Here is a 24649-nt window from a genome sequence, read left to right as displayed (position 1 = left end):
TTCACCTGCCTCTAATTAATTGCAACATTACTGAGACATCCTTTCAGGATGAAAGCCCACATAGCTTTATTCCTTCACCAAAACTGCCTGCATTACCTCTGCCTCTTCGGCCAAGGAATTATCATGATTGTAAAGTACTGAGACCACCCCCCCTCCCTCCCTCACCTTCCCTCCCCGAAGAGATCCTTGCCTCATATGACCTGACACAAGCGAGAAAACGGAAGATGTCCCATGGATCGCACTTCGACAACTCCTCTTGGTTAGCAGAATCCAATACATATTAATCAAGCATCCCCAATTTAATGGCTGGAATTTTGCCCGCACGCCCTTCCGGAATCGGGGCGAGCGAGGCTCACAGAATGACATTCTCCATTGGCCTCGAGCGGGATGTTACGTGCCTCAGGCGGGCGTACAAGTAGCCAAATCTGTCGAATTCATTTGTCACCTTTTGAAATCTACTTACTATTCAAAAGAGGACAGTGTTTCCGAATGGTTGGTGCATTCACTTGCAGTAGCTTAAATGTACCTAACGGTCAAAGAAAAGTACAAGAACTGCAACCTCCCTATGCTTCCAAGTTGTTACAATATGCAAATCGTAGGGATTTTTAAAAATTACATGTTCATGAGATGCAGGCTTAGCTGGCTGTCAACCATTTTGTTGTGGGGCTGGAGTAACATGTATGACAGGCGAGGTAAGGATGGCAGATTTCCTTCCATAAAGGACATAAGTGAAGCAGATTTCTTTGTACAACAATTCGACAATGGTTTCGTGATCATTATGAAACATTTACTGCCAGATTTTTAATCAATTCAAAATTCAGCATCTGCCATGGTGGAATTCGAATCCAGGTTCACAAAGCATTACCCTGATATCTCTATTTTGGTGTTAATACCCCTACACCACTGCCTTCCCTATTCTTTTGGTTTGGAAGAGAACCACTCTCAGCATAAGAAATCATGTCTTGCCCAGAGAACGCAACTATGTTATGTCATGACCTGGACTGTATGAATTAAATTATAATGGTTGTTATTATAGCTATCATCACACTCCATATTTTTCAGCTAATGCTTCAAAATTTGTAATCCGAACTATTAATGAGCCACCTATTCTCCTGTGAGAATAAACTGCTGTGTGCCTATCTTAAGCTTTTCCCGAACAATACAAGAGGAATATTTAACAATAGTTTCTCAACAATATTCAAGTTAAGCATTGCCATGCCTATGTGTGCTAAATCTACCAATTCCCCTTTGTCTACCTTCCTCATTGCATCCTCGATGAAGTTTGTTTTATTTTTCATATGGGAATTGACTTTTGTAAAACCATAGTAAAATTGACAGATCATACAATGTGAATTGAGGAAATTAGGAGCAAGTTGAATTCAATTTGATATTTTTGGGCTAGTGTCGGCAGCAGCAATTTACCTAATTTCAAAAGTAGGTTTCAATCAGAATTTATGCAAATAATTTTCAGCATCTCCCAAAATCAAAAACAAAATCATAGGACCCACACCGTAACTATAGTGGCAATTTTAGTTTGTTGGAATTAACAGCTGTTGAAGATCGTCTTCCCTCCTGGATATTGGGTCTGGGCGATGGAGATACAGCGGACAAGAAATTTGGATGGCGGGAAGGAAAATCTTCTGGAGAGATCAGGATAGTGACAGTTCTATATTTGTTCTGTTAATTTTCTGTATAGGGGTGAGGATCTAGAGCATGTGGAAGGAAAAGTCAGAGATTTGGCTTTTGCTCTCTGCTATCCAGAGCTTGGTGCAATCAAACGTGATACCACAATGACAGAATGTTTTGATGGCAATGCTTGGGTTGTTTATGGGAGTCAGAATCTTGTCAGTTCTGATTGAAATTGGCTCGAGAGAAGGGGCCAGGGAAGCTAATAGGGCTGAAGTCACGTGCACAAATTGAAATGGAAAGTTCATGGTAATAGTATAGGCCAGAAGAAAGAGTCCAGACTTGGGAAATGGTGCAAAACCGGTAGGTGGAGGGTATAGCTTTCCGTGGTGAGCGAATTGAGCGGGTGGTCCTGTTCAGAACAGATGCAATGCTGTTCAATGTCAGGGAACAGTTGTCAGATGGTACCGTGATAATAACTGGAGTGTTGAGATTAGGAGACATATGGACTCAGACAAAGAGAATGAAAGTCATTATGAAGATTACTCTTATTACCAAAGAGTCATGGAGTCACGGTGTCATACAGCAAAAAAGGGGCTTTGGCCCATCGAGCCTGCTTCGAAAATAACTGCCACTAAACATGCGCTAATCCAATTTTCCAACACTTGTCCCATTTCCTTGAATATCATGATGTTTCAAGTAATGTGTTTTAGAGGTTGTAAGGGTCCCAACCTCCACTAACTTTCCAGGTAGTACATTCCAGCTTCCCACAACCCTCTGAGTGGAAGGATCTTCTTATCCTTAAATTGCCTCTGAATCTCCGGCCCCTTATCTTAAATCTATGCCCCCTCGTCTTTGAACCCTCAACGAAGGGGAGCAGTTGTTTCCTATTCGTGATATCCAAAACCCTCACAATGTTATCGATCTCAACTCTGCCCACCAGCAGCCTTGACTACTCTAAAGAAAACAATCCAAACCGATCTAACATTGCCTTATAGCGCAAATGCTCTATCATAGGCACCATCCTATTTCATCCCCTCTGTACCCTCCCTGGTGCAATCACATCATTCCAACAGTGAGGTGACCAGAACTGCTCACAGTACTCCATGTGTTCCCTGACCAACACGACTGATAATAGCAAGTTTCCCATGTGCTCTATTACCTACCGAACTCACCTGCTCTGCCGCCTTCAGAGATCTGCGAATAATTAGCCCAACTCTGCAAGATTGAATAAGGTGCTTCTGCATTATGTCTACTCATCTGAAGCGGGATAATATGGGTTTGAATGCGGCAAGACAAAAATGTTCCACATGTTTTCACCATTGACAGCCGTTAATCATAATGCTGCATTGGAATTCAAGATTGCTTGCAGTTTCGTGACAGACCTGCAGCCATTTTAATACAATATCGTACCTTGTTTATTTTTGAGGGATACTTACTTCTCTTTGCGAGCAAGAAGCAAACGGTCGCGATAACCAGTGTAAGTGTTAACGCAGCTGCACTTCCCAGGACTGCATGTAGAGGAAACTCCTTTTGGGGCCCTGTACGGTGATTCAAAATCGAACATTTGTCGGATTCTATGCACATTTATGAAATAAATTCATAGACACGTAGAGAATGAAAGCAGGAGTAAGCCTCTCCGACCATCCAGCCTTCTTCACCATTCATTTTAATAATGACTGATCATCAAATTCAATATTCTGATCCCGCCTTTCCTCCATATACCTTGATCACTTCAGATCCAAGAACCATGTCTAATTCATTGATGAAATCACACAATGTTTGGGCCTCAGCGACTTTCTGCCGTAGTGAAATCCACAAATTCACCACGTTCTGTGTGAAGAAATTTCTCCTCACCCCAGTCCTTATCCTCAAGCCTTGACCTCTAGTTCTGGACTCCCCCACAAACGGCTATATATATATATATATATATATATATTTCTGTATCTGCCCTGCATAATCCTGTTAGCCTTGTATCAGATCATATGAGATCCCCTTGCACCGTTCTAACCGCCAATGAATAAAATCCTGACCGATTTTATATCTCTTCATATGACAGTTCTCTCCTCCCAGGAATCAGCCTGGCAAACCTTTGTTGTGCTCCCTCTATAGCAAGATCAACCTTCCTCAGATATGATTATCAAAACCTGCAGGCAAATGCGACGCAACATTGGGTTCAGAAGCATTTCCACAGCTATTTGTGAGTTGAAGGCCACCTGAACAATGCTGTTTCATAGACCCCGTCAGAAACTATCGGTCCATTTCTCCAACCAACTATTCAAACAATGAACAGGCACATTTCTCGACAAGAGGGCACTTCTTCCTCCATTAATTCAAAACTCTCCTACGGTAATTAACGTCGATGTGACAATGGTGAAAATGGACAAATTACAGGACTAGTTAATTGCAAACACAAAATTTGCAAATGATAGAGACTGGCAACCGAATTAAAACTTTTTCCACTAATGTTACTTCTTCCATAACAAATACTAGTGCATAAACCAAGGGTACCAACATAATTTCTTTCATGTTTGCGCGAGGAAGCACCAGCATGCATAACCAGAAGTTGTTGCGAATGGAGATCCAATATAAGACAGACAAAATTCAAATGAACACAATTTTGGCTCAATCGTAACGTCGACATTTCGGGTATTGAAGCATTGATAATAATGGATACTCCAAAGATGTGCAGGGTTAGGATGATTGGCCATGCTAAATTCTCTCTTCGTGTCCCAAAATGTTCACGTTATGGGAAGTAGTGTGGCAAATATATGGGGTTATGTGAAAAGCGACTGGGTGAGATGCTCTGACAGAGAGTTAGTGCAGACTCGATGGACAGAATGGGCTCGTTCTGCACTGGGAGGATTCTATGTGCAATTCTGGTTGTCGTTACAAAATAGGACACTTTTATTGTTATCATTTTGTCAACAAATATTGCATTAATCATCATTCATTGGGAGTAGAAGACGACTGTTGCCAACTAAACTGCCCAGTAATCTGAAATAAAGAGCTTTAGTAGCTGTGACAAAAGCAATTAAGTGAAATTCCCTGGTGAAAGGAGTCAACGACAATTGAATGTATTTTATGACTGGCCACGATGCCCGCTGCTCTAGAGCACGCAACATAAGGCTGCACAAAGCGGTTATCTTCAATCATCAAACTTCTCGAGCATTTTCAAACAATTTAGTATGAATTAGCCAGAGTTCTACAGAAGAAAAACAGTGGGCTATCTGCCAAGAACCAGTGGCCAAGCATAATTGTTAAAAAAAAGCGAAGTGTAGAACCTGAAAAAAAAATTGAACCTTTAAGGTTGGGATCAGAAATCGCAAAGTATGTTATGAAGCTCAACTAGACTCCACCGGTTTTTCTCTATTTTGACATTCGTGTTGGGATTAGATGTTTCATTCCAGGTGTGATTCTACTGGAAAATGAGGAAGCTTTTATCAAAACAAACTTTATTTAGCAATGCAATTTAATTACAACGAATTAATCAGTTTAACTTTGACCAAATGAAATATTTAAACATGACAAGAGACAATTCGTAGCTGCTAAGCTTTCTCTATTAGTTCCAATTCAAGCGATATTCATAGAATCATAGAAAGCCTACGTTAGAGAAGGAGGTCATTCGACCCATCGAGTCTGCAACGACAACAATCCCAGCCAGGCCCTATCCCTGTAATTTACCCTGCTATACCCCTAACTGTAACGGCCGAAATACCATGATCAATTCACCTCACCTGCCCAACTTTGGATTGTGGGAGGAAATCAGAGCACCTGGAAGAAACTCACGCAGACACAGACGGAACGTCACCCGAGGCCGGAACTGACGCCGGTCCCTGGCGCTGTGAGGCAGCAGTGCTAACCACTGTGTCACCATGCTGCCTCTTATAGACTTACACTCCTCTTCAAAATCAGAGAGAGAGAGAGAGCAATTTCTTCTCTGAGAACCCAACACTTGCTGCCTGCAAACATAGCTCCTCCCCTTCTGCACATAACTCAGTCAAATAACCTCTTGAAAACCCTCCTAAAATACCCCACGGCAAAAAATAAAATAAACAAAAGTGCACTAACTCAAATTAAAATAAACACAACCCAGCTCAATTCAATCATTTGATTTCATTCTCAAAAGGCGAGCTGGCTTTATTGCAGACAAATCAGCACCGTGTGAATTGGAGTGAGTTTTGAACATACCCCTCGCAAAAACATGAGAAAAATAGATGTCTTTAAAGCACAGTATCATCACAAATCCAACTGATCTAAAGTGTGTGCATAGCCTTCATTCATTTCTAAATGAACCAGATAGAGGCCAATTTCCAAACACCTAGTCATAAGGACAGATCCGAAGGAACGTATTAAAGCGGAAATAATCCAGACTGGGTTGATTTGGGGAAAATCTTGAATAGACACCCAGCTCTGATGAAAATGAAGGAACGCATAAGTGCTCTAAGCTCTTCGAAGATGTGTATCTATAATAGGCAGCCTTCTTTGGTGGCTAGGAATAGGGAGATAGTACAATTGAACGCTTGGCTAAAGGACTGGTCCAGGAGGGAGGGCTTCATATTCCTGGATCACTGGGAAGTTTTCAAGAGAGGAGGGCACATGTACAAGAAGGACGGGTCACAACTAAATTGGAAGGGCACGAATATCCTGGCTGGGATTTTTGCGAGTGCAGTTCGTTTGGGTTTAATAATATGGCAGGGGGGTGGGGATCAAAAAATTATCTCTACAAGTATAGAGGCTGGGGAAGAGCTTGGGGCCAGGACAAGACTGGCAAAGAAGAAGAGTACTCTGGGGGAGGATGACCTCACTGGGCCTGGAGGTCTGGAGTGCGTCTACTTCGATGCAAGGAGCGTAGCAGGTAAGACAGACGAACTTAGGGCCTTCATGCTTGCGGGGAATTTGGATGTGGTTGCGGTGACAGAGACTTGGTTGAAAGAGGGACAGGACTGGCAACTGAATATTCCGGGGTACAAGTGTTTTAGGCGAGACAGAGGAGGGGTCAAAAGTGGTGGGGGAGTAGCAGTAATTGTTAGAGAGCATATTACAGCGATGCAGAGGGAGGACAATTCAGTGGGGTCGTGTAACGAGTCACTGTAGGTGGAGCTCAGGAACAGAAAGGGCGCAGTCACTATGTTGGGGGTATACTACAGGCCCCCCAACAGCCCAAGGGAAGTGGAAGAACGGATATGTCAGGAGATAATGGATAGGTGCAGGGAAAATAGGGTTGTTGTAGTGGGAGACTTCAATTTCCCTGGTATAGGCTGGAAATCGCGTAGGGCTGGGAGTCTGAATGGGGAGGCATTTGTAAAATGTGTACAGGAAGGTTCGTTGGAACAATATGTAGATAGCCCGACTAGAGATGGGGCTATACTGGACCTTGTACTGGGGAAGGAGCCCGGTCAGGTCTTCAAAGTTTCGGTAGGGGAACATGTGGCAAATAGTGAACTCAATTCTGTTAGCTTTAGGATAGTGATGGAAAAGGATGGGTGGTGTCCCAAGGGTAAGGTGTTGGATTGGGGCAAGGCTAATTTTAGTGGGATTAGGCAGAAATTGGCAGCTGTTGATTGGGATTGAGGGTAAATCCACATCTGGCATGTGGGAGTCTTTTAAGGAACAGTTGTTAGGGCTGCAGGATAGGCATGTGCCTGTAAAAAAGAAGGATAGGAAGGGTAGGATTCGAGAACCGTGGATAACCAGGGAAATTGAGGGATTGGCCATAAAGAAAAGAGTGGCATACATTAGGTCCAGGCAGCTAAAAACGGAGGGAGCTCTGGAGGAATACAAAGAAAGTAGGAAATAACTCAAACGAGGAATTAGAAGGGCAAAAAGTGGTCACAAAATGTCCTGGGCAGACAGGATTAAGGAGAATCCCAAAGCATTTTATTCATTCGTTAGGAACAAAAGGGTTGTCAGGGAAAAAATCGGACTTCTCAGGGACAAAAGTGGGGAATTATGCTTAGAGCCGTAAGAAGTAGGGGAGATCTGAAATGAATACTTTGCGTCGGTATTCACAAAGGAGAGGGATGTGTTGACTGGGAGTGCCTTGGAGGGGAGCGTTGACCCGTTAGAGAAAATCTCCATTACAAGGGAGGACGTGTTAGGTTTTTTAGGGAATATAAAGACTGACAAATCCCCAGTGCCTGATGGAATCTATCCAAGTCTGCTCAGGGAGATGAGAGATGAAATCGCTGGGCCTCTGACGCAAATCTTTGTCTCGTCACTGGACACAGGTGAGGTCCCAGAGGATTGGAGGATAGCTAATGTGGTCCCATTATTTAAGAAGGGTAAGAAGGATATCCCGGGAAATTATAGGCCGGTGAGCTTGACGTCCGTGGTAGGGAAGTTGTTGGAGAGGATTCTTAGAGATAGTATGTATGCGCATTTAGAAAGGAATAAACGCATTAACGATAGTTTAGCATGGTTTTGTGAGAGGGAGGTCATGCCTCACTAACCTGGTGGAGTTTTTTGAAGAAGTGACTGGAATGGTGGACGAGGGAAGGGCCGTGGATGTCGTGTATATGGACTTTAGTAAGGCGTTTGATAAAGTCCCTCATGGTAGGTTCGTGCAAAAGGCTGGATCTCATGGGATAGAGGGGGAGGTGGCTAGTTGGGTGGAGAACTGGCTTGGTCATAGAAGACAGTAGGTGGTAGTGGAAGGGTCTTTTTCCGGCTGGATGCCTGTGACTAGTGATGTTCCGCAGGGCTCTGTATTGGGACCTCTGCTGTTTGTGATTTATATAAACGATCTGGAAGAAGGTGTAACTGGGGTGATCAGTAAGTTTGCGGACGACACGAAAATGGCTCGACTTGCAGATAGTGAGGAACATTGTCAGAGGCTACATAAGGATATTTGGGCAAATAAATGGCAGATGGAGTTCAATCCAGATGAATGCGAAGTGATGCATTCTGGTAGAACTAACGTACGGGGGAGCTATACAATAAATGGCAGAACCATAAAGGGTGTAGATACGCAGAGTGACCTGGGTGTGCAAGTCCACAGATCCTTGAAGGTGACGTCACAGGTGGAGAAGGTAGTGAATGAGGCATATGGCGTGCTTGCCCTTATAGGACGGGGCATAGAATATAAAACTTGGGGTCTGATGTTGAGGTTGTATAGAACGTTCGTTCGGCCGCATTTGGAATACTGCACCCAGTTCTGGTCGCCACACTCCGGGAAGGACGTGGAGGCTTTGGAGAAAGTACAGAGGAGGTTTACCAGGATGTTGCCTGGTATGGAAGGGCTTAGTTATGAGGAGAGATTGGGTAAACTGGGGTTGTTCTCACTGGAAAGACGGAGGATGAGGGGTGACCTAATAGAGGTGTATAAAATTATGAAAGGCATAGATAGGGTGAACGCTCGGAAGCTTTTTCCCAGGTCGTTGGTGACGTTCACGAGGGGTCATAGGTTTAAGGTGAGTGGGGGGAGGTTTAACACGGATATCAGAAGGACGTATTTTCCTCAGAGGGTGGTGTGGGCCTGGAATGCGCTGCCGGGCAAGGTGGTGGAGGCGGACACACTGGGAACGTTTAAGAGTTATCTAGATAGCCACATGAACGGAGTGGGAATGGAGGGATACAAAAGAATGGTCTTGTTTGGACCAGGGGGCGGCGCGGGGTGGAGGGCCAAAGGGCCTGTTCCTGTGCTGTATTGTTCTTTGTTCTTTGTTCTTTTGACTTCAGTCACAGATGTTTCTCAGAATTTAACGGAAACAGAAACCCACTGGAAGAGATATAGAATATAAATGGATCTAATATTGGAATTGTATCGTCCAGTGGAAAGGTCACAATTGAAGTACTATGCGCAGCTTTGGCCGACACATTGCAGTAATGACGTAATTACTCCGGAGAGAGTGCTGGGGAGGTCTAAAGAATGTTGCCAGGGCTACAAGAATGTAGCCAAGAGGAGGGAGTGGAGAAACTGGTTTTATTTTCCTTGGGAAAATGGAAGGCTGAGAGGTGACTTGATAAAGGTGTACAAAAATTAAGAGTAAAAGAGATAGAGTGGACAGGAAAAATGATTCCCTTGGTGGAGAACTCTCGACCCAGGGGACAATGATTCAAGATAATTGGCAATAGGGGTAGTGGGGACATGGGGAATAACACGTTTATGCAGAGTGTCGTGAGTTGGAATTTGCTCGCCGAGTTGGTGTTGAAGGCAGAGAGCCTGACCTCTTTTAAATGCACCTGGATCTGCACCTTTAGTGTTAAAAGCTACATTACTATGGATCGCGTGAAGTGAGGTGGAGATAGAAGGGGCTGTCCTTGAGCTGGCAGAGACACGATGGACTCAATTACCTCCTTCCGTTCCGTAAATATTCTATGGTTCTATAACCAGAAAGAATGCTTCCACGTCAGGCTGCAAAGAAATTCGCACATGCCACTTGGGCTGGAATTAAATTCCAGTATAAAATTATAACCATATATAACCGAATGTCTGCAAGTCTTCGTAACACACACAAATTGCATTGATAATTATTGGTAGTTCATAGTCTTCACCAAATGTGATTTCAACACACGTGCCCTGAAATCATATTTCCATCAAGAAAAACTCTAATTCAGGATCTTAACATACCCTGTACCATCAAACAGATTTCGCTGTTTTCCTAACTTCAGTTATAGAACATAGAATATGGAACATTACAGGGCAGTACGGGCCCTTCAGCCCCCGATGTTGCGCCGACCAGTGAAACAGAAATTTCAAAAACTAAAAAATACTTTTTTTTTAACGACACGACTAACTTTACTGGTACTGTGATCTATTTCACCATTGAAATTGTACCTGATTCTGGGTCACTGTTCATATCGGGTTCCAGCCTTTTCTCTGCAGAGAAATATTTCAAGAGAAAAAAAAAATCAAAATTAGCGGTATTTCAAAATATAATACATGCAGCAAGTTTGTGTTCTATGCAAATTTAGAGTTCTGACGAGTGCTAAATAAAATGCTCACGAATGAAACAAAATTGAGAAGCCACTATACGATCAATATTTCAATATCAGTTCAAAAGGGAAAATAACAAATAGGACAGTGGCTAAATCTCAAATTGTGCACGGCATTTTCTGAAATCGTTGGAACCTTCTGCCAACATTAGCATGTTGCCTCACAGAGCCAAAGAGCCCGGTTGGATTCCAGTATTGGATATTTGTATGTGTGGATTTTGCAAGTTCTCCCTGTGTCTTTGTTGTTTTCCACTGGGTGCTCCGGTTTCCACGCACACTCCAAAGATGTGCAGATTAAACAGATTGGTCATGCTAAATTGTCCCTTACTACCCAAAATGTGTTGGTTAGGGGGATGAGCCGAATGGTGTTAACCCACCTGTGCACTTCTGCAGGATAACATTTATAATTATTCTGTTCTGAGACTGGCTACTTCAGGGAGATTAACGTTTTATACTTTAATTCAACAGCCCTGTCGCCATTGAAACTTGCAGTGGAAATTTAAGAATGTCGTTTTCGGTATGAATTAGAGCAATCTTCACATTATAACATTAGCACATTAAAACACTGAAATGTTTGCTCCCTACCTTTCACAGTTATACTCAGAGCTTTACTACGAGGTGAATGAACTGTGCGTCCGAGAACCTCAGTTTGATATCGACACGTGTAACTTCCTGCGGCTTGTTTCTTTTCAGTGTTGATACTGAAGTTGACAGTTTTTGTATAACCAGGTGTATTAATGGACTGCACAGCTTCTTTTTCATTATTTCTGTGTAAGTAAAATGTTCCGCCCTTGGACCGAATCTCGCCTTGGCAGCTGATGTTAACCTTTTCCCCGATGAAAATTGCACCTGAGGATGGATGCTTGGAGATATTCGGAGCCAGGAGTTTATCTGCAGCAATATTTGTGGAGAAAGTAACAAAATAATAAAAACCCATAATCAAAAATGGAATTGTGCATCAAAAATCTACGCAGCAGGTCATTTGAACAACCATTATTTATCTTACTACACAACACCTGTTTCAAAAAACAAAATCTGAAATTGAAATCATTCCTCGAATGCCAGTGTCTCTTCGAAAGATTCCCTTTATTTCAGAACTCTATCCCTCTCCTGGAGTGCATCTGGTACAAAGTCAGAATCAAAAGTAACAGAAGACCGACACTTCAGTACAAATATACCAGTGCGGATCTCTGATTGGGCAGGCAATTACGACCTCAATCAGGGAGCTCATACTCCAACAGCCAACCTTATGGGCGTCATTGAGTTCATCACAGAAACCTGGATTCAAACGTTAAATTTCATTAAATCATGTTTATATGTGTTGCCAGAATCAATCTTGTGAATATTCTTTCAGCACCCGGCCTTCGTGCTCCGAGATTCCAGAGCATTCTAAAACTCAAACGTTTATCTTTGCCTTCTTTTTGCGCCTGTTAATTCCAACTAGTTGCCATCCATGCAATTGGCGGGACGTTTAAGCAGCTTGGTAACGAAAACCGAAAAAACAATGAAAGTGCTCATCGTTTTGATCCGTTAAATAAATCGCGTATCAATAGATGAATAAATGGGATGTTGGCCTATATCGCGAGGGGGATAGAATATAAAAGCAGGGATGTCTTGATGCACCTGTACAGGGCATTGGTGAGGCCGCAGCTGGAATACTGTGTGCAGTATTGGTCCCCTTATATGAGGAAGGATATATTGGCATTGGAGGGAGTGCAGAGAAGGTTCACCAGGTTGATACCGGAGATGAGGGGTTTGGATTATGAGGAGAGGCTGTGGAGATTGGGTTTGTACTCGTTGGAGTTTAGAAGGATGAGGGGGGATCTTATGGAGACTTCTAAGATAATGCGGGGGCTGGATAGGGTGGAGGCGGAGAGATTCTTTCCACTTAGTAAGGAAGTTAAAACTAGAGGACACAGCCTCAAAATAAAGGGGGGTCGGTTTAAGACAGAGTTGAGGAGGAACTTCTTCTCCCAGAGGGTGGTGAATCTCTGGAATTCTCTGCCCACTGAGGTGGTGGAGGCTACCTCGCTGAATATGTTTAAAGCGCGGATGGATGGATTCCTGATCGGTAAGGGAATTAAGGGTTATGGGGATCAGGCGGGTAAGTGGTACTGATCCACGTCAGATCAGCCATGATCTTATTGAATGGCGGGGCAGGCTCGAGGGGCTAGATGGCCTACTCCTGCTCCTATTTCTTATGTTCGTATGTAAATGATTGCTAAATCGTACCGCTGTTGCCAATCGTACTGGCTGCAGTTAAGGCAGAGGGACGGGGGCTGGGGTGTGGGGTGCGGCTGCGAAGCACTTGCTGCTGCTTCGGGGTAAAGCACGCGGGGTTGTTATTTTACGATTCTTATGCTTGTTTATAATTTCCTCCAACGTATTGTCCCCCCATATCTCGCCGACAACGTTATAATTCCATAAGTTATTAGTGCTGGTGGTATTGTCGAAGATTCTGTATTCCCAACCATACTTGTTTCAATATTCCTGGCTCCATACAGTAAATTGTGAATTCATGTATCACGGAACTCATTTTTAAAAAACCCTCAAGTCTGTTTCCCAAATTTGCCCCGTGTGACCTCGATTAAGCACTTGCGCTGAAAACAAATTCCCCATGGAGGAAGATAACAATTCGAATTCCCGATAACTGTGGGAGTACATTGTACGCAGGCAATCACGTTGTCCGTTTGTTTTTTGCTTCACACTACGAGTCCGTAACTGAACTGTATTTCTCCTTTTGAGCTATCTCCATTTTCCATGCATTGAAATGTAAGTTATAATTTGTGGTTTGTCATTACACCTTCAGAGGTGTATTAACTATGTATCTTTAACAATTGACACTGAAGAGCTGAACCTCATTTCACTCTGGAAAAGTTAAACGCAAGAGTTGTTAAAATGGTAGATAAAGCTGAAATATACTCAGACTTGCACTGTCAATTTCACTTCGCTGTGTCGTGGGACCCGTTCTATATCGACGTCAGAGATATAATGCAAATTCAACGCCTTTGGATTTGCTGTCGATATGAGTGACAACACGCCCCATGATTATTCTTGCAATTCGAAAACATGACAACTGAGCACGTACATTACATCAAGATGATCCGACAGAATAGCTTTTTTTTGTTACTTACCTCTAATGCGGATCTCAAAGGGTTCGCTCCTTATGGAATATTCCCATTGACCATGACGGTGAACGATACATTCACATGTGTAAAAGTCCTCATATCCCAGAAGTGCCTCGAAGGTCAGATGCCGCGCGGAAAATCCCTTCGTTATCTCACTTTCCGAAAACATGCTGATGCTTCTGTAGAAACGTACCATTTCTGCGGGAACTTGGCAGTGACAAGTCAAGTTTATTTTCTCTCCATCGAGGAGAACGTTGAAGTGCGGATTCAGAGATAAGATTGGTCGCGGTAAATCAGCTGAAAATACGGGACAAAGGAAAGTTCATTTCCGAAGTAATTTAATCAATTCGAAGCTATTTTTAAAATGTTATTGCCCGTGCTTCATGCATTAATTTCAATATAATCACGCAAAGCTATAAGAGGAGGTAATTTTCAACAAACCTAAATCAATGCACAACTGCAAAGTTGTAAACAGTTAGCTTTAGAACAATGGGAAATTCTAAGCCACATTCTCAACAATTTGTACAACATTGTGTTTTACTTAAAGCGTGTGCAAAATAGGAGCAAACTATTGTCTTTGTGGTTTGAAAAAACAAGTTTCGGGAGCGTTAGCAGCGCAAATATGAAACGGTTGATGTTTCTTCGAATAAAACCCTAATGAGCCATGAGGCTATGCAGCTTTATCTCAAACCCTCAAGTTTGCTGTAAATGGTACAGTTGCTTTCAAATAAATTAACTGCTTAATATTATTACATTAAGAAATCCTCACCGGATATTCGGCCTCCGATCAACATATAGAGATTAACTGTGAAAAATAAATGTGTAAAGTGAGCAGAGCAGCAATACGACAATGATACCCAGTACAATCCATGAGCTCTTGCAGTCTGGCTTGGGGCAAGACAAGAATTGGTGATGGTAGTGGAACAATTTGGTAAGAAGGAGGACACCACTCCGGTCATTGTGTCAGTTCCATTGTTCACTTGTATCGTGCCTCATTTGCATGTCAATTTGATGTCCTTAACTTGGGTACATATCTATCAGTATTGTAACACATTATCCTTCCACCTCAGTCTAACGTTGCAACATCACATTATTATACATTTCTTATGGAGTTTCATTGGGGATCTATTTCGTGTATTCTTTGTCAAAACCGTTGAAAATCAATGCATGATTTGACTCCATTATGCCGTTCTTTCTCATGGGATACATTAGTTGCTCTCTGTCAACGTCGTAAATCATACTATACGAGGAAAACTGATATAAACAACATTATTTTTCTTTGCATCAATAAATCCGGGACAATATTATCCATTGTGAAGCAATAATAAAAAGAACTACTCCCATTATCAAATAGCAAATGTTATGAAGCATATATTTGGCCGGTTTATTCGTCGTCCCACTTGTAGCGCCATTCAGTGAGCATTGTTTTAGTCTTAATCTATATCAATTTACTTTTCACCACCAGACACGTCCGTAGGAAAGAAGTAGGAAATTAAAAGAGCGACTATTTGCCCCATCGAGCCTACTACTCTACTCAATTCCCACAGTGGCTAACTTGTTTGTGACCCTAATTCCAACTTTCACCATCAAACACAACTATTAGCTCCCTTGTCTATATAATCAATGAACATCTTTAAAACCCTTCGATATTCACTAGATTAGAGATATCCAAAGAGTAACAATTTTAGAAGAGAATAAATTCTTCCTCAGCTACTTCTAAAATGAGCCACTTATGCTGCTGATAATTTATTCTGTCGCGTTGCAAAATGCATCCTCTCAGAATCGAAACTGTACAAGTCTGCTTAACACGTTTCATGTTTCAAACAGAACAACTCTCGTCTTCGATAATACGTTTAAGCTCCAATTAGTCAATATGATTTTCAGTTTGTGCTTTAATCCCGGGGATCTATCTGCTGAAACTATTCAGAACTTCTGTGTGACTAATTTATTCACACTCGATATTTCCATGCCCATTACCCGGACTTTTACAATGCTAAATGTATCCTCCAAATCAACTTGATCCCATCTTGCTTTGACGTGGTCCTCAACAAATATGTTTTGGAATTTCAAATACCAAGCACGATGTACTTCTCCTTAAACTCGGTGCACTCAATTTCTAAAGAAGTCTGATTATAATTTATACTGAAACACGACATCATTTTAGATCAAACAAGTCTATGATTTCATGTAAAACCCTGAATTCTGATAGTCCAAATGTCATCCGAATATTGCCTTATTGACAGGTTCCAGCCTTTTCCCTGAGGAAGACGTTAGAATAAAAGGCGTATAGATTTCTGCATTATTTCTTCCTAATTACCATCTAACTCTTGAATGTTCCAAATCAATCGATTTAAATTTAATATAATTGATTGACGCATGAACGATTGCTGTTTCTGCCAGTGACAGGCACAGTGCTGATGGCAAATCGAAATCTCCCAACAGGCATTTACAAAGATGTTTTCTCTGACAATAGCCCTGCAGGATTATCGGAAACCCTGCTAAACATAACTTTTACCTCCATTAAAAAACATTTCTTTATGATAAATATCCCAACTATTTCACGGCATGAAATTCCGCACGTCCCAGACCTTTACTCTTGAGTCATGGAATTTTAATAATTTTCGCAGTGAAAATTATTCTCAAATAAGCCATGTGTTTTTTTTTCATTGACCTGTTCATAGCATGTTTTGAACTGTTTCTTTTGAAATATGAATTGATAATTCTCTGGGATTCAGACATGAATGACAAGAGACGCATACTCACTAGTCCCAAGAAGAAACATGATATTAATCATCTTCGTCAAGCTCCGTTCGGAATTTTTCGATTGTTCTATGCCCCTGACTGAATTATCACCATTTGTTTGATCCGAAATTGCTGACAATTAAGAATGAAGAACAAATGTCACGAATGTCGTCATTAACAATAAGATTATTGCGTTACAATTGTTCAAGCTACCACTGAGGAACAAATATCAGAGCTCTGCTGTCCAGCAATAATGTTAAACAGCATTCCCCCTGAACATGAATTTGTTCATTGTCAACTTGATACATGTGAGCATATGACATTGATCATTGTGTTGCGCACATAGTCAGGGATCAAAGCATTGAGGCAGCAGCTTATTCAAAAACGATGCATACAATGAAAGGAACGTAAAACATGCATGTGCGTCTAAATAAGGAACGACAATTGATCTCAATGACTAATCCATCGAACCAACACATCCTTGGAAACCACGGGCATATAGCATGATCAATCCACATCTTTTGACACAAAGAGGCAATATTGTGCGGCCAAACTATCTATCCTAACATATTTAGACAGGAAGGGGGATATAGCTTACCCAATCCACTTACCCTGCACATCTTTGCACTTTAAGCGGCAAATCAGCATGGCTAATATATCTATTCTTCACTTAGTTGGACATCGAGAGAAAATATAGCATGGCCAACCCATCTAACCGATACATTCTTGGTACTCGAGCGGCAATTTTGCATGACCTGCAGTCTTTAGACTGTAGGAAGAAACCAGAGCATCTGGAGCAAACCCACGCAGACACGGGGAGAACATATACATTCCAGACAAAGTCACCGAAGGCAGAAATTGTACTCGGGATCACTGCTGTAAGGCAGCAGTGGTAACCGTGCTGCCCTTCACATCGGCTCAATGGTCATGGTTTATTTTTTGACAGTTGAAAACAGTACACGGTTGTGAAAATGTTAATAATTCTTTGAGAGAGAATAAATAATTGAACATAATGACTAAATAATTAAGAAAACTTCAAAATATAGCAGTACATCTGAAGTTTTCTGACTGTTGTATGTGGGGTCTCCTGGACACTGGTTATATGCAGGGCGACGAAGTCTGCAGTAAGTGTCTATGGCTTGAGGGACGTCACCCCGAGTACAATTCTTGCCTTGGATGACTGGAGGGTGCATATTATCCTCGTGTCTGTGTGGGTTTCCTCCGGATGCTTCGGTTTCTTCCTACAGTCTAAGCATGTATTGATTAGGTGCACTAGCCATGCAATATTGCCCCTCAGTGTCCAAGGATGTGTAGGTTAGATGGATTGGCCATGCTATCTTGCATCTCGATGTCCAACGCTGTGTAGCGTAGATGTAGTAGCCATGCAAAATTGCCATTTCGAGATTGAGCTTCTGAGTGGAGGCTGATCTTCTGACACTGCAATACATCAGTATTGAGAAAGCAAACTGGACACTTTGTTTCAACGAGGTGGTCTCACGCCTTAGGATACAACCTTCTAGTTCGGAAAGTGGTCAAGGAGGGAAGGATGCCACTGCAGCTGAGGCAGGTAAATGGGCCAAAGAGCAGTTAAGCACGACTGTCAGCCTCTGATATTGTCCCAAAGGTTTGAGGTTCTTTCCGCTTGTTTAGATGAGAGAGGTGGCTGTAGGGTGCGTGAGCTGAATGACCATTACTGTGGTCGAGGATTTCATTTATGCAAGGCAGCTCATAATTATGTACTGGGGACTGACATTGCTGCTTGTCGCAAGTCAAAAGTGGAAGAGATAAAGGATGGGTCTGTCAGTTCTGCCTGAAGGTGGAAACTTATAATCGATTAATAGATCAGTTGCTAGAGTTCCACAGGAACGGCTATTAAGGAACTGGTGGAAAGTCCAGAGTGCCTCAACAAGGCGGCATCAGATCATGTGAAACTCTGTGACCAGAGAATACTTGAGAACACATTTGTTCTCAGATTTCCAGGAAAATTTGGGACAGATCGGTTGGTGAGCATCACTGGGAAAAGCTTTCTGAAATAAACTCATTTACCTGTACTTTCCGTCTATGAACAAATTGCAAATTGTGAATCATGCTTAAAACGTGCCCGGTAAGTACGATGTCGTTTAGAGTGTGGCAGGGCAAAGAGTTTCCTCAGAATCTGGAACGGTGTTACTGTTAAACTTGGAGTGGAACCTCTGGCCAATAGGATCTTTGGAACTCGTGAACCGGACTTTTGAATGTTTGTCGCTGCCTGAAAGTATTTCCACGAGAGAAGATTGCAACGGTTATATCTGGGAATGGCTTATATCACGTCTCATATGACTATCATCTGAGGCGGTGTGGGGAGAGGGTGGGATGGAATTCTATGGAAAATTCCGCAGATATTGGCTGTGGTTGCTGATGAGATAATTCTAGCTTCATATGCTTATTATCATCTGCAGTACCCTTAAACTTGTGTATAATTGCTTCATTAGGGGAGGAGTAAAGATTTATTCGCGAAAGCCCATTTTTAATGTTTCATAAAAAAAACTAATTTGTTGTCAAAGACTCATTTTCGGTCCTCTGCTTCCGTTTAATTCACAATTGATCTAACAAAAACAAATGGACATTTGAGCTAGGGTTCCATTCCCTCCTATCCAATTATAACACGAACTGGTATCGTAAAATAACGGCACAGATGGAATGATGAAATAGGTGCTGCATAGAGAGTTTGACGAGCTCGGCATCAAACTAAACAGCAGAAACATCAAGTTTATATTCGCTAAATTATTCATTGATCCCTGTGCAAAATGGGATTCGATAGTTCGGAATAGAGAGATCTGCAGGTTAACTGGATTGGTCAAAATAAATGTGTGGGATTACAGGGCGGGACAGGGGAGAGGCCCTGGGTAAGATAGTCTGTCAGAAAGTCGGTGCAGCCTCAATGAGCTGAAGGGTCACTTCTGCGTGAGATGGATTCTATGATTCTAATAAGTGGTTCAATGACTAGTTTGGGTTCGTGCAAAACTAGCATTTTTTTTATTCATGGGTCATAGGCTTCTTTGGCTGGCCAGCATTTATTGCCAATCACTAGCTGCCGTTGAACTTAATGGCTTGCGAGGCCATTTCAGAGCGCAGTTGAGAGTCAACCACCTTGCTGTGGCTCTGGTGTCATATGCAGATCAGAGCAGGTATTGACAACAGATTTCCTTCCCTAAAGGGTACCGATGTCTTTTTCTGACAATCGACAGTGTGACAGGAAAGGGCCGAATGCTTAAACCACAACTGCAATACAGAGCGTTAAAGGATGCAGAAATGTTACAAAGTCAAAACAAATGACATTTTACTTCAACACAATTAGCATTTGAAACAAAATAAATGAAGTAAAATCACAAGTTGAATTTAAAGTGTACAATCTTAGAGTCATTAAAAGGACGTGATGGCAAAGGGATGGTAACTGAGATATATATATATTCAGCCTTATGTGAGTTTTCCTGAGGGCAGCCAGGAATTAGAGGCTGGTCTACAGTACAAGATGCAATGACTACGGTGGTAGGAAACAATGTTAGATCAGAAGAAGTAGAATCCATATGGGCGCAGTTCAGAAATAGCAAAATGAAGAAGGCACTGATCGGAATATTTTATAGTCCCTCATAATGGCTATATAGTAGGATGGAAAATAAATCAGGAGACAAATAATGCATGATGAAAAAGGTTTTATCATGTTTGCTTTAATAGTCATATGCATTGGGAAAACCAAATTTGCAGCAGTTGCCACAGACAATGCCCCATAGAGTATATACAGGACCGTTAGCTGGAACAATATGTCACGCTTCTATCCAGGGATCAGGCTGCTTTGGAAGTGATAATCTACAAGATGTCAGGTTTAATAAACAACCTTAGAATTAAAAATACCCGAAAAAAAAACAGTGGCCGTATATGACAGAATTTATCATTCATTTTGATAGTGAGAATACCAGATGAAAATAAAACTGGCAATTTTACATATGGGCAATTACGAAGTATTGGGAGCAAAGTTAACTTGGATGGACTGCCAAAATTGTTGATCAGTAATGTCAGACTTTTGACAATATAGTTTATGACTCACAACAATCAACCATACCTATGCGAAGGAAGGGAAAACTGGTATTAAATCGAAAGAAAAAATACACACAATATGACAGGCTCTAAAAGAAAAAAGGGACAAGAAGCCATGAAACAGGAGCTGATTAACAATTAGGATAAAGTATCCAGTGCTATAGAAATGTTGGAAAAAAGGAAGACCACGGCGAAAGTGAACAGAGGCCCCAAAGAAATTAAGAGTCGAAAACATTAATGGCGAACCAGGATACAGGGTAGAAGACAATAGTAACATTTCAAAAATGCTAAATAACCATGGGCAAAGGGTGGGAGGGGGAGGGGACTAAATTCAATAACTATCATGACAGAAAAAAATATTTGGAAAACTAATGGGGATAAAGGGCATTAAACACCTTGGATCCAATGGGTTGCACCATACAATACTTAGAGGAACAGCTCAAGGGACAGTGTATGCACTGGTTCCAAAGTTCCAAGAATAATTAAGTTCTGGAAAATTATCAGAAGATCGGAAAACTGCCAATGTAACACCCTTATTTAAAAAGGAAGAATCATGGAAATAAAACCTAGAAGCATGAATAGGTCATTCGGCCCTTCGAGTCTGCTCTGCCTTTCATTATGATTTATGGCTGATCATCAAATTCAATACCCTGATCACCGCTTATCCCCTATCCCTTGATCCCTTCAGCCTCAAGAGTTATATCCAATTTGTTCCTGAAACCAGATGTTTTGATCTCAGCTATTTCCTGTGATGAAAGGGAAAAAAGAGAAGAAAGGGTAAAAATAGGTTCATAAGCTTAGTATTTGCCATTAGGAATACATTAGAGTCCAATATACAGGCCACAATAGCAGAGCATTTCGAAGAACCTATCAATATCAATAATGTAGGCATGGTCCTATCCAGAAGAAGTCATGCCTGATAACCTCATTCCAATTCAGTGAAGTGTCAATGGACAGAATAGAAAGAGGGGGGCCAGTAGAGGTAAGACACTTGGATTTGCATAAAGTATTTGAAAATCTTCAACACAAATGGGCTACTTAATAAGTTTTTAGCCCACTGTGTTGTGGTGGTATATTAGCATAAGTAGAGGATTGGCTAACTAAAATAAGATATAGAGTTAGGATTGATGCGACATTTCCAGCATGGCATCCTGTAACTTGTGGAGTGCCATGAGATCACAGCTAGGGGCACAATTAATTACTCTATATATTAGTGACTTGTAGGAGGGAAGTGAATGCTCATTGTCAAGTTTTCGGATGACACAATACTTGGTAAGAGGACAACTGGTGAGAGTGACTCCAGCAGTCCACAGAGTGCTATGGACATGTTCAGTGAGAGAGCAAAACATTACCGGTGAAAAGTAGTGGAGGTAGATATGACGATATCCACTTTGATCGGAACACTAAAGGAGCTGCATATTATTTAAATGGATAAATAACGCAGATGATTGTGGCTCATAGGGAACCAGCATACATCAGGTAAAGGTGGCATGCAAATTCAGCAAGCAATAGGGAAGGAAATTGAATTTTGGGCTTTAGACCGTGATGAATGGGAAATAAACACGGAGAAATTTCAGTAATATGCAAGGTACTGGTAAGACCACACCCGGAGGTTTTCTTTGAAAAGTGTGAGTCCACTGATGAGCAAATCTGTTCTGGCATTAGTGACAGTCCTAATAAGAATGACTATATTGATCTGGGGTGAGGAGGGATTTCTAATGTGTAGAGGTAGAGTAGGTTGAGCCTGTAAATGCTGAGTCGCAAAGTATGACTAAGCGATACAGACGTACATTCAATCAGTAATCGGTTATGCGAATAATCCAGTAAAGTGGAGTTGAAAATGTTCAGACCCGATCAGCCATAGCCTTAATGAATGGCGTAGCAGCGTCGAGGGCCGAATACCCTATCCATGATCCGACGACATGTTCCAAAAACAATCGATTTTGCAATAAATTTGTTATTATGCGAATTCTCACTATGTATTTGAGTATGGCAAAACATCAGTTTATATTAAAAGTGGCCGTCAGCATTCTAAAACTTAATTTTTAAAAAAAATGTTAGGCCTTAATCGATTCGAATCTGATAGTTAACAACTGTTTTGTAACTTTGTCATGAGAATTCAGTAAGCCGCACTAGGGACTTGATCGGAAACAATAAGGCAACAGCAAATAGAATTAGGAAATAGTTGTCAGATGGAACTTTTAAACATGAGTGAACACAGGCAAATGCATCTGTGCTATCATTTCTTCTCCCTAGCATTTTCCTTCTGCTGTTAGCGTCAATGATTGGCAGCCACGTTAGCATAGCCTCACTGTGCATGGATTCAATTACGGCCTTGGCTGACTTTGTGCTTGGGTTTGATCCCACTGTCCCACGATGTGCAATTAAGAAGAATGGCCATGCTAATTGGATGCGCGTGGTGGCGGAAATGGGGCGGGGGAGTGGGCCAGGGTGTCATGCTCTTGGAGGACCGGTTCAGGTTGGATGGGCCAATGGGCCCCTTCTGCACTGGGGGAATTCTGTGAATCAGCAAAATGGGTGTGGATTTTAATATAGGACAATTCTGTCTTTCTGCCATTTAATTTAACAAAACGTCAGTTAAGAAGCAAAGTTTAAAACCTACAAAAGAAATTACAGAATTCAAGGGATTATATCAGAGAATGGTAAAGCACCTTTCCTAATGCGGACGTGATGAAACAATCAAGTGGCGTAGGTATGCATCACATCTGACACTTCTTTGCTAAGCGGCCGAGCACGCATTGCCAAAGCGGTTATTTTTTTTACCGAAAATAATACGACACGTTGTAGAAAGAATGAATCGCACAAGTAATGTTTAATCAACAGAATGCTTACCAGTGAGATTGAGAGTCAAACGCAGAGTTTTCCCGGAGCAGAGAAATGCCAACTATTCTGATGAGTGTCGCTTCTGCAAATGACACAGTCAACCGGGAAATTGAAGCAACAGAGCTCGTGTCGCAAGGACGTACTGGTTACTTCATATTTTTATGCTACTGTATTGACACTTAGTCATGCTGCTGCAAGACGTTTTGCCAGCTTTAAAGTGCCCTTATAGTTCCACAGTCGCTAATTGCAGGATTACAGTGCTTCATGTGCATGGGAAAATTATGTGAAATGATAGTGCGGGCAACTGGCCCATATTTTAACTGGGTTACATCCACTGCTTCCTTTTCTCTGCATCAGTCAGGGAGGTGCAGTTGAGGGAGCTCAGGTCAAGAACAGGAAATAATATCCAGCACCGAACACTTGTCACAGTCGACAGTTCGAATGCTGCACTAGCGTGACGCATTGTAAATTCTAATAATATATTACGAAATATCTTCTTGTAAGTAATATCCCTGACCTTCACTGGTCGGAGTAAAATCCGACTTCACAGTTTGCATGGAATATCCCAGTTACTAAGCCATACTACTAATAATAATAATAATTGGGTGAAATTGATATTAAACTCACAACAAATCTGCTGGATTACCACCTTGTGTTGGGGAATCTCCGTTCCTCTCAGATTCTGTGGAACATGGAGCAGAGAACGACAATTTTCGGGTAATCGCCCATACTAACCGCTCATCAATTCATGCCTCTCAACGGATCCTTCTGAATAATTAGGAAAGTTCTTCACTTTCCAAAAGTCTATCCAACTACAGTTTGTAATTTACAATAGAATCTGCTTCCAGGACTTCTGTTTAAAGAATGCAGTCCAATTCCCTGTAATAGATGATTTGGTGGTATGGATGTGGTGTTATGGCCTCGCAAGTTCGTTTTGCTAATTTCATTTTGAATTTCCCTGTGTTAAGCATGTGGTGAACCGAAGAGCCGAGTCTTACTGTACCATTGTCAAATAAGACCATAAGACCATAAGACATAGGAGCGGAAGTAAGGCCATTCGGCCCATCGAGTCCACTCCACCATTCAATCATGGTTGATTTCAACTCCATTTACCCGCTCTCTCCCCATAGCCCTTAATTCCTCGAGAACATCAGTCTGCATTGCCTCCAGTGAAAGATAAAATGGTGCTAATTTTCAGTTAGATATCCGGCAACGTCAACCCTCAATTTCATTCGAATTTAGTGAGCCTAATAACTACTTATACCGAAGCCATACGTTAGATTAAAATAATGGGATGT

General features: G+C 41.8%; 1 protein-coding gene across 4 annotated transcripts in view; it reads right to left on the bottom strand.

Moving 5' to 3' along the window:
* LOC144493891 (uncharacterized) overlaps positions 1–23702 on the bottom strand; it is a 34739-nt gene extending 11037 nt beyond the window's left edge. Inside the window, exons 1-8 of one of the 4 annotated variants that reach the window (XM_078213475.1) lie at positions 23361–23442; positions 21074–21253; positions 16455–16565; positions 14461–14496; positions 13698–13988; positions 11149–11454; positions 10406–10447; positions 3066–3167 (exon numbers count right to left, since the gene is read on the bottom strand). In XM_078213475.1, the coding sequence (XP_078069601.1) occupies positions 3066–3167; positions 10406–10447; positions 11149–11454; positions 13698–13988; positions 14461–14496; positions 16455–16565; positions 21074–21083 (898 nt within the window). In that variant the 5' untranslated portion in view covers positions 21084–21253; positions 23361–23442. Of the gene's footprint in view, positions 1–3065; positions 3168–10405; positions 10448–11148; positions 11455–13697; positions 13989–14460; positions 14497–16454; positions 16566–21073; positions 21254–23360 lie in introns of all 4 variants that reach the window. The other 3 variants (XM_078213477.1, XM_078213474.1, XM_078213476.1) reach the window with 3 other exon arrangements.
* Between the last annotated feature and the right edge of the window lie 947 nt (positions 23703–24649).

The sequence above is a fragment of the Mustelus asterias genome, chromosome 5 (assembly GCF_964213995.1).
Source record: "Mustelus asterias chromosome 5, sMusAst1.hap1.1, whole genome shotgun sequence".
NCBI classification, from domain to species: domain Eukaryota; kingdom Metazoa; phylum Chordata; class Chondrichthyes; order Carcharhiniformes; family Triakidae; genus Mustelus; species Mustelus asterias.
The sequence above is the reverse complement of the archived record's forward strand: the minus strand, read 5'-3'. Positions and strand labels throughout refer to the sequence as shown.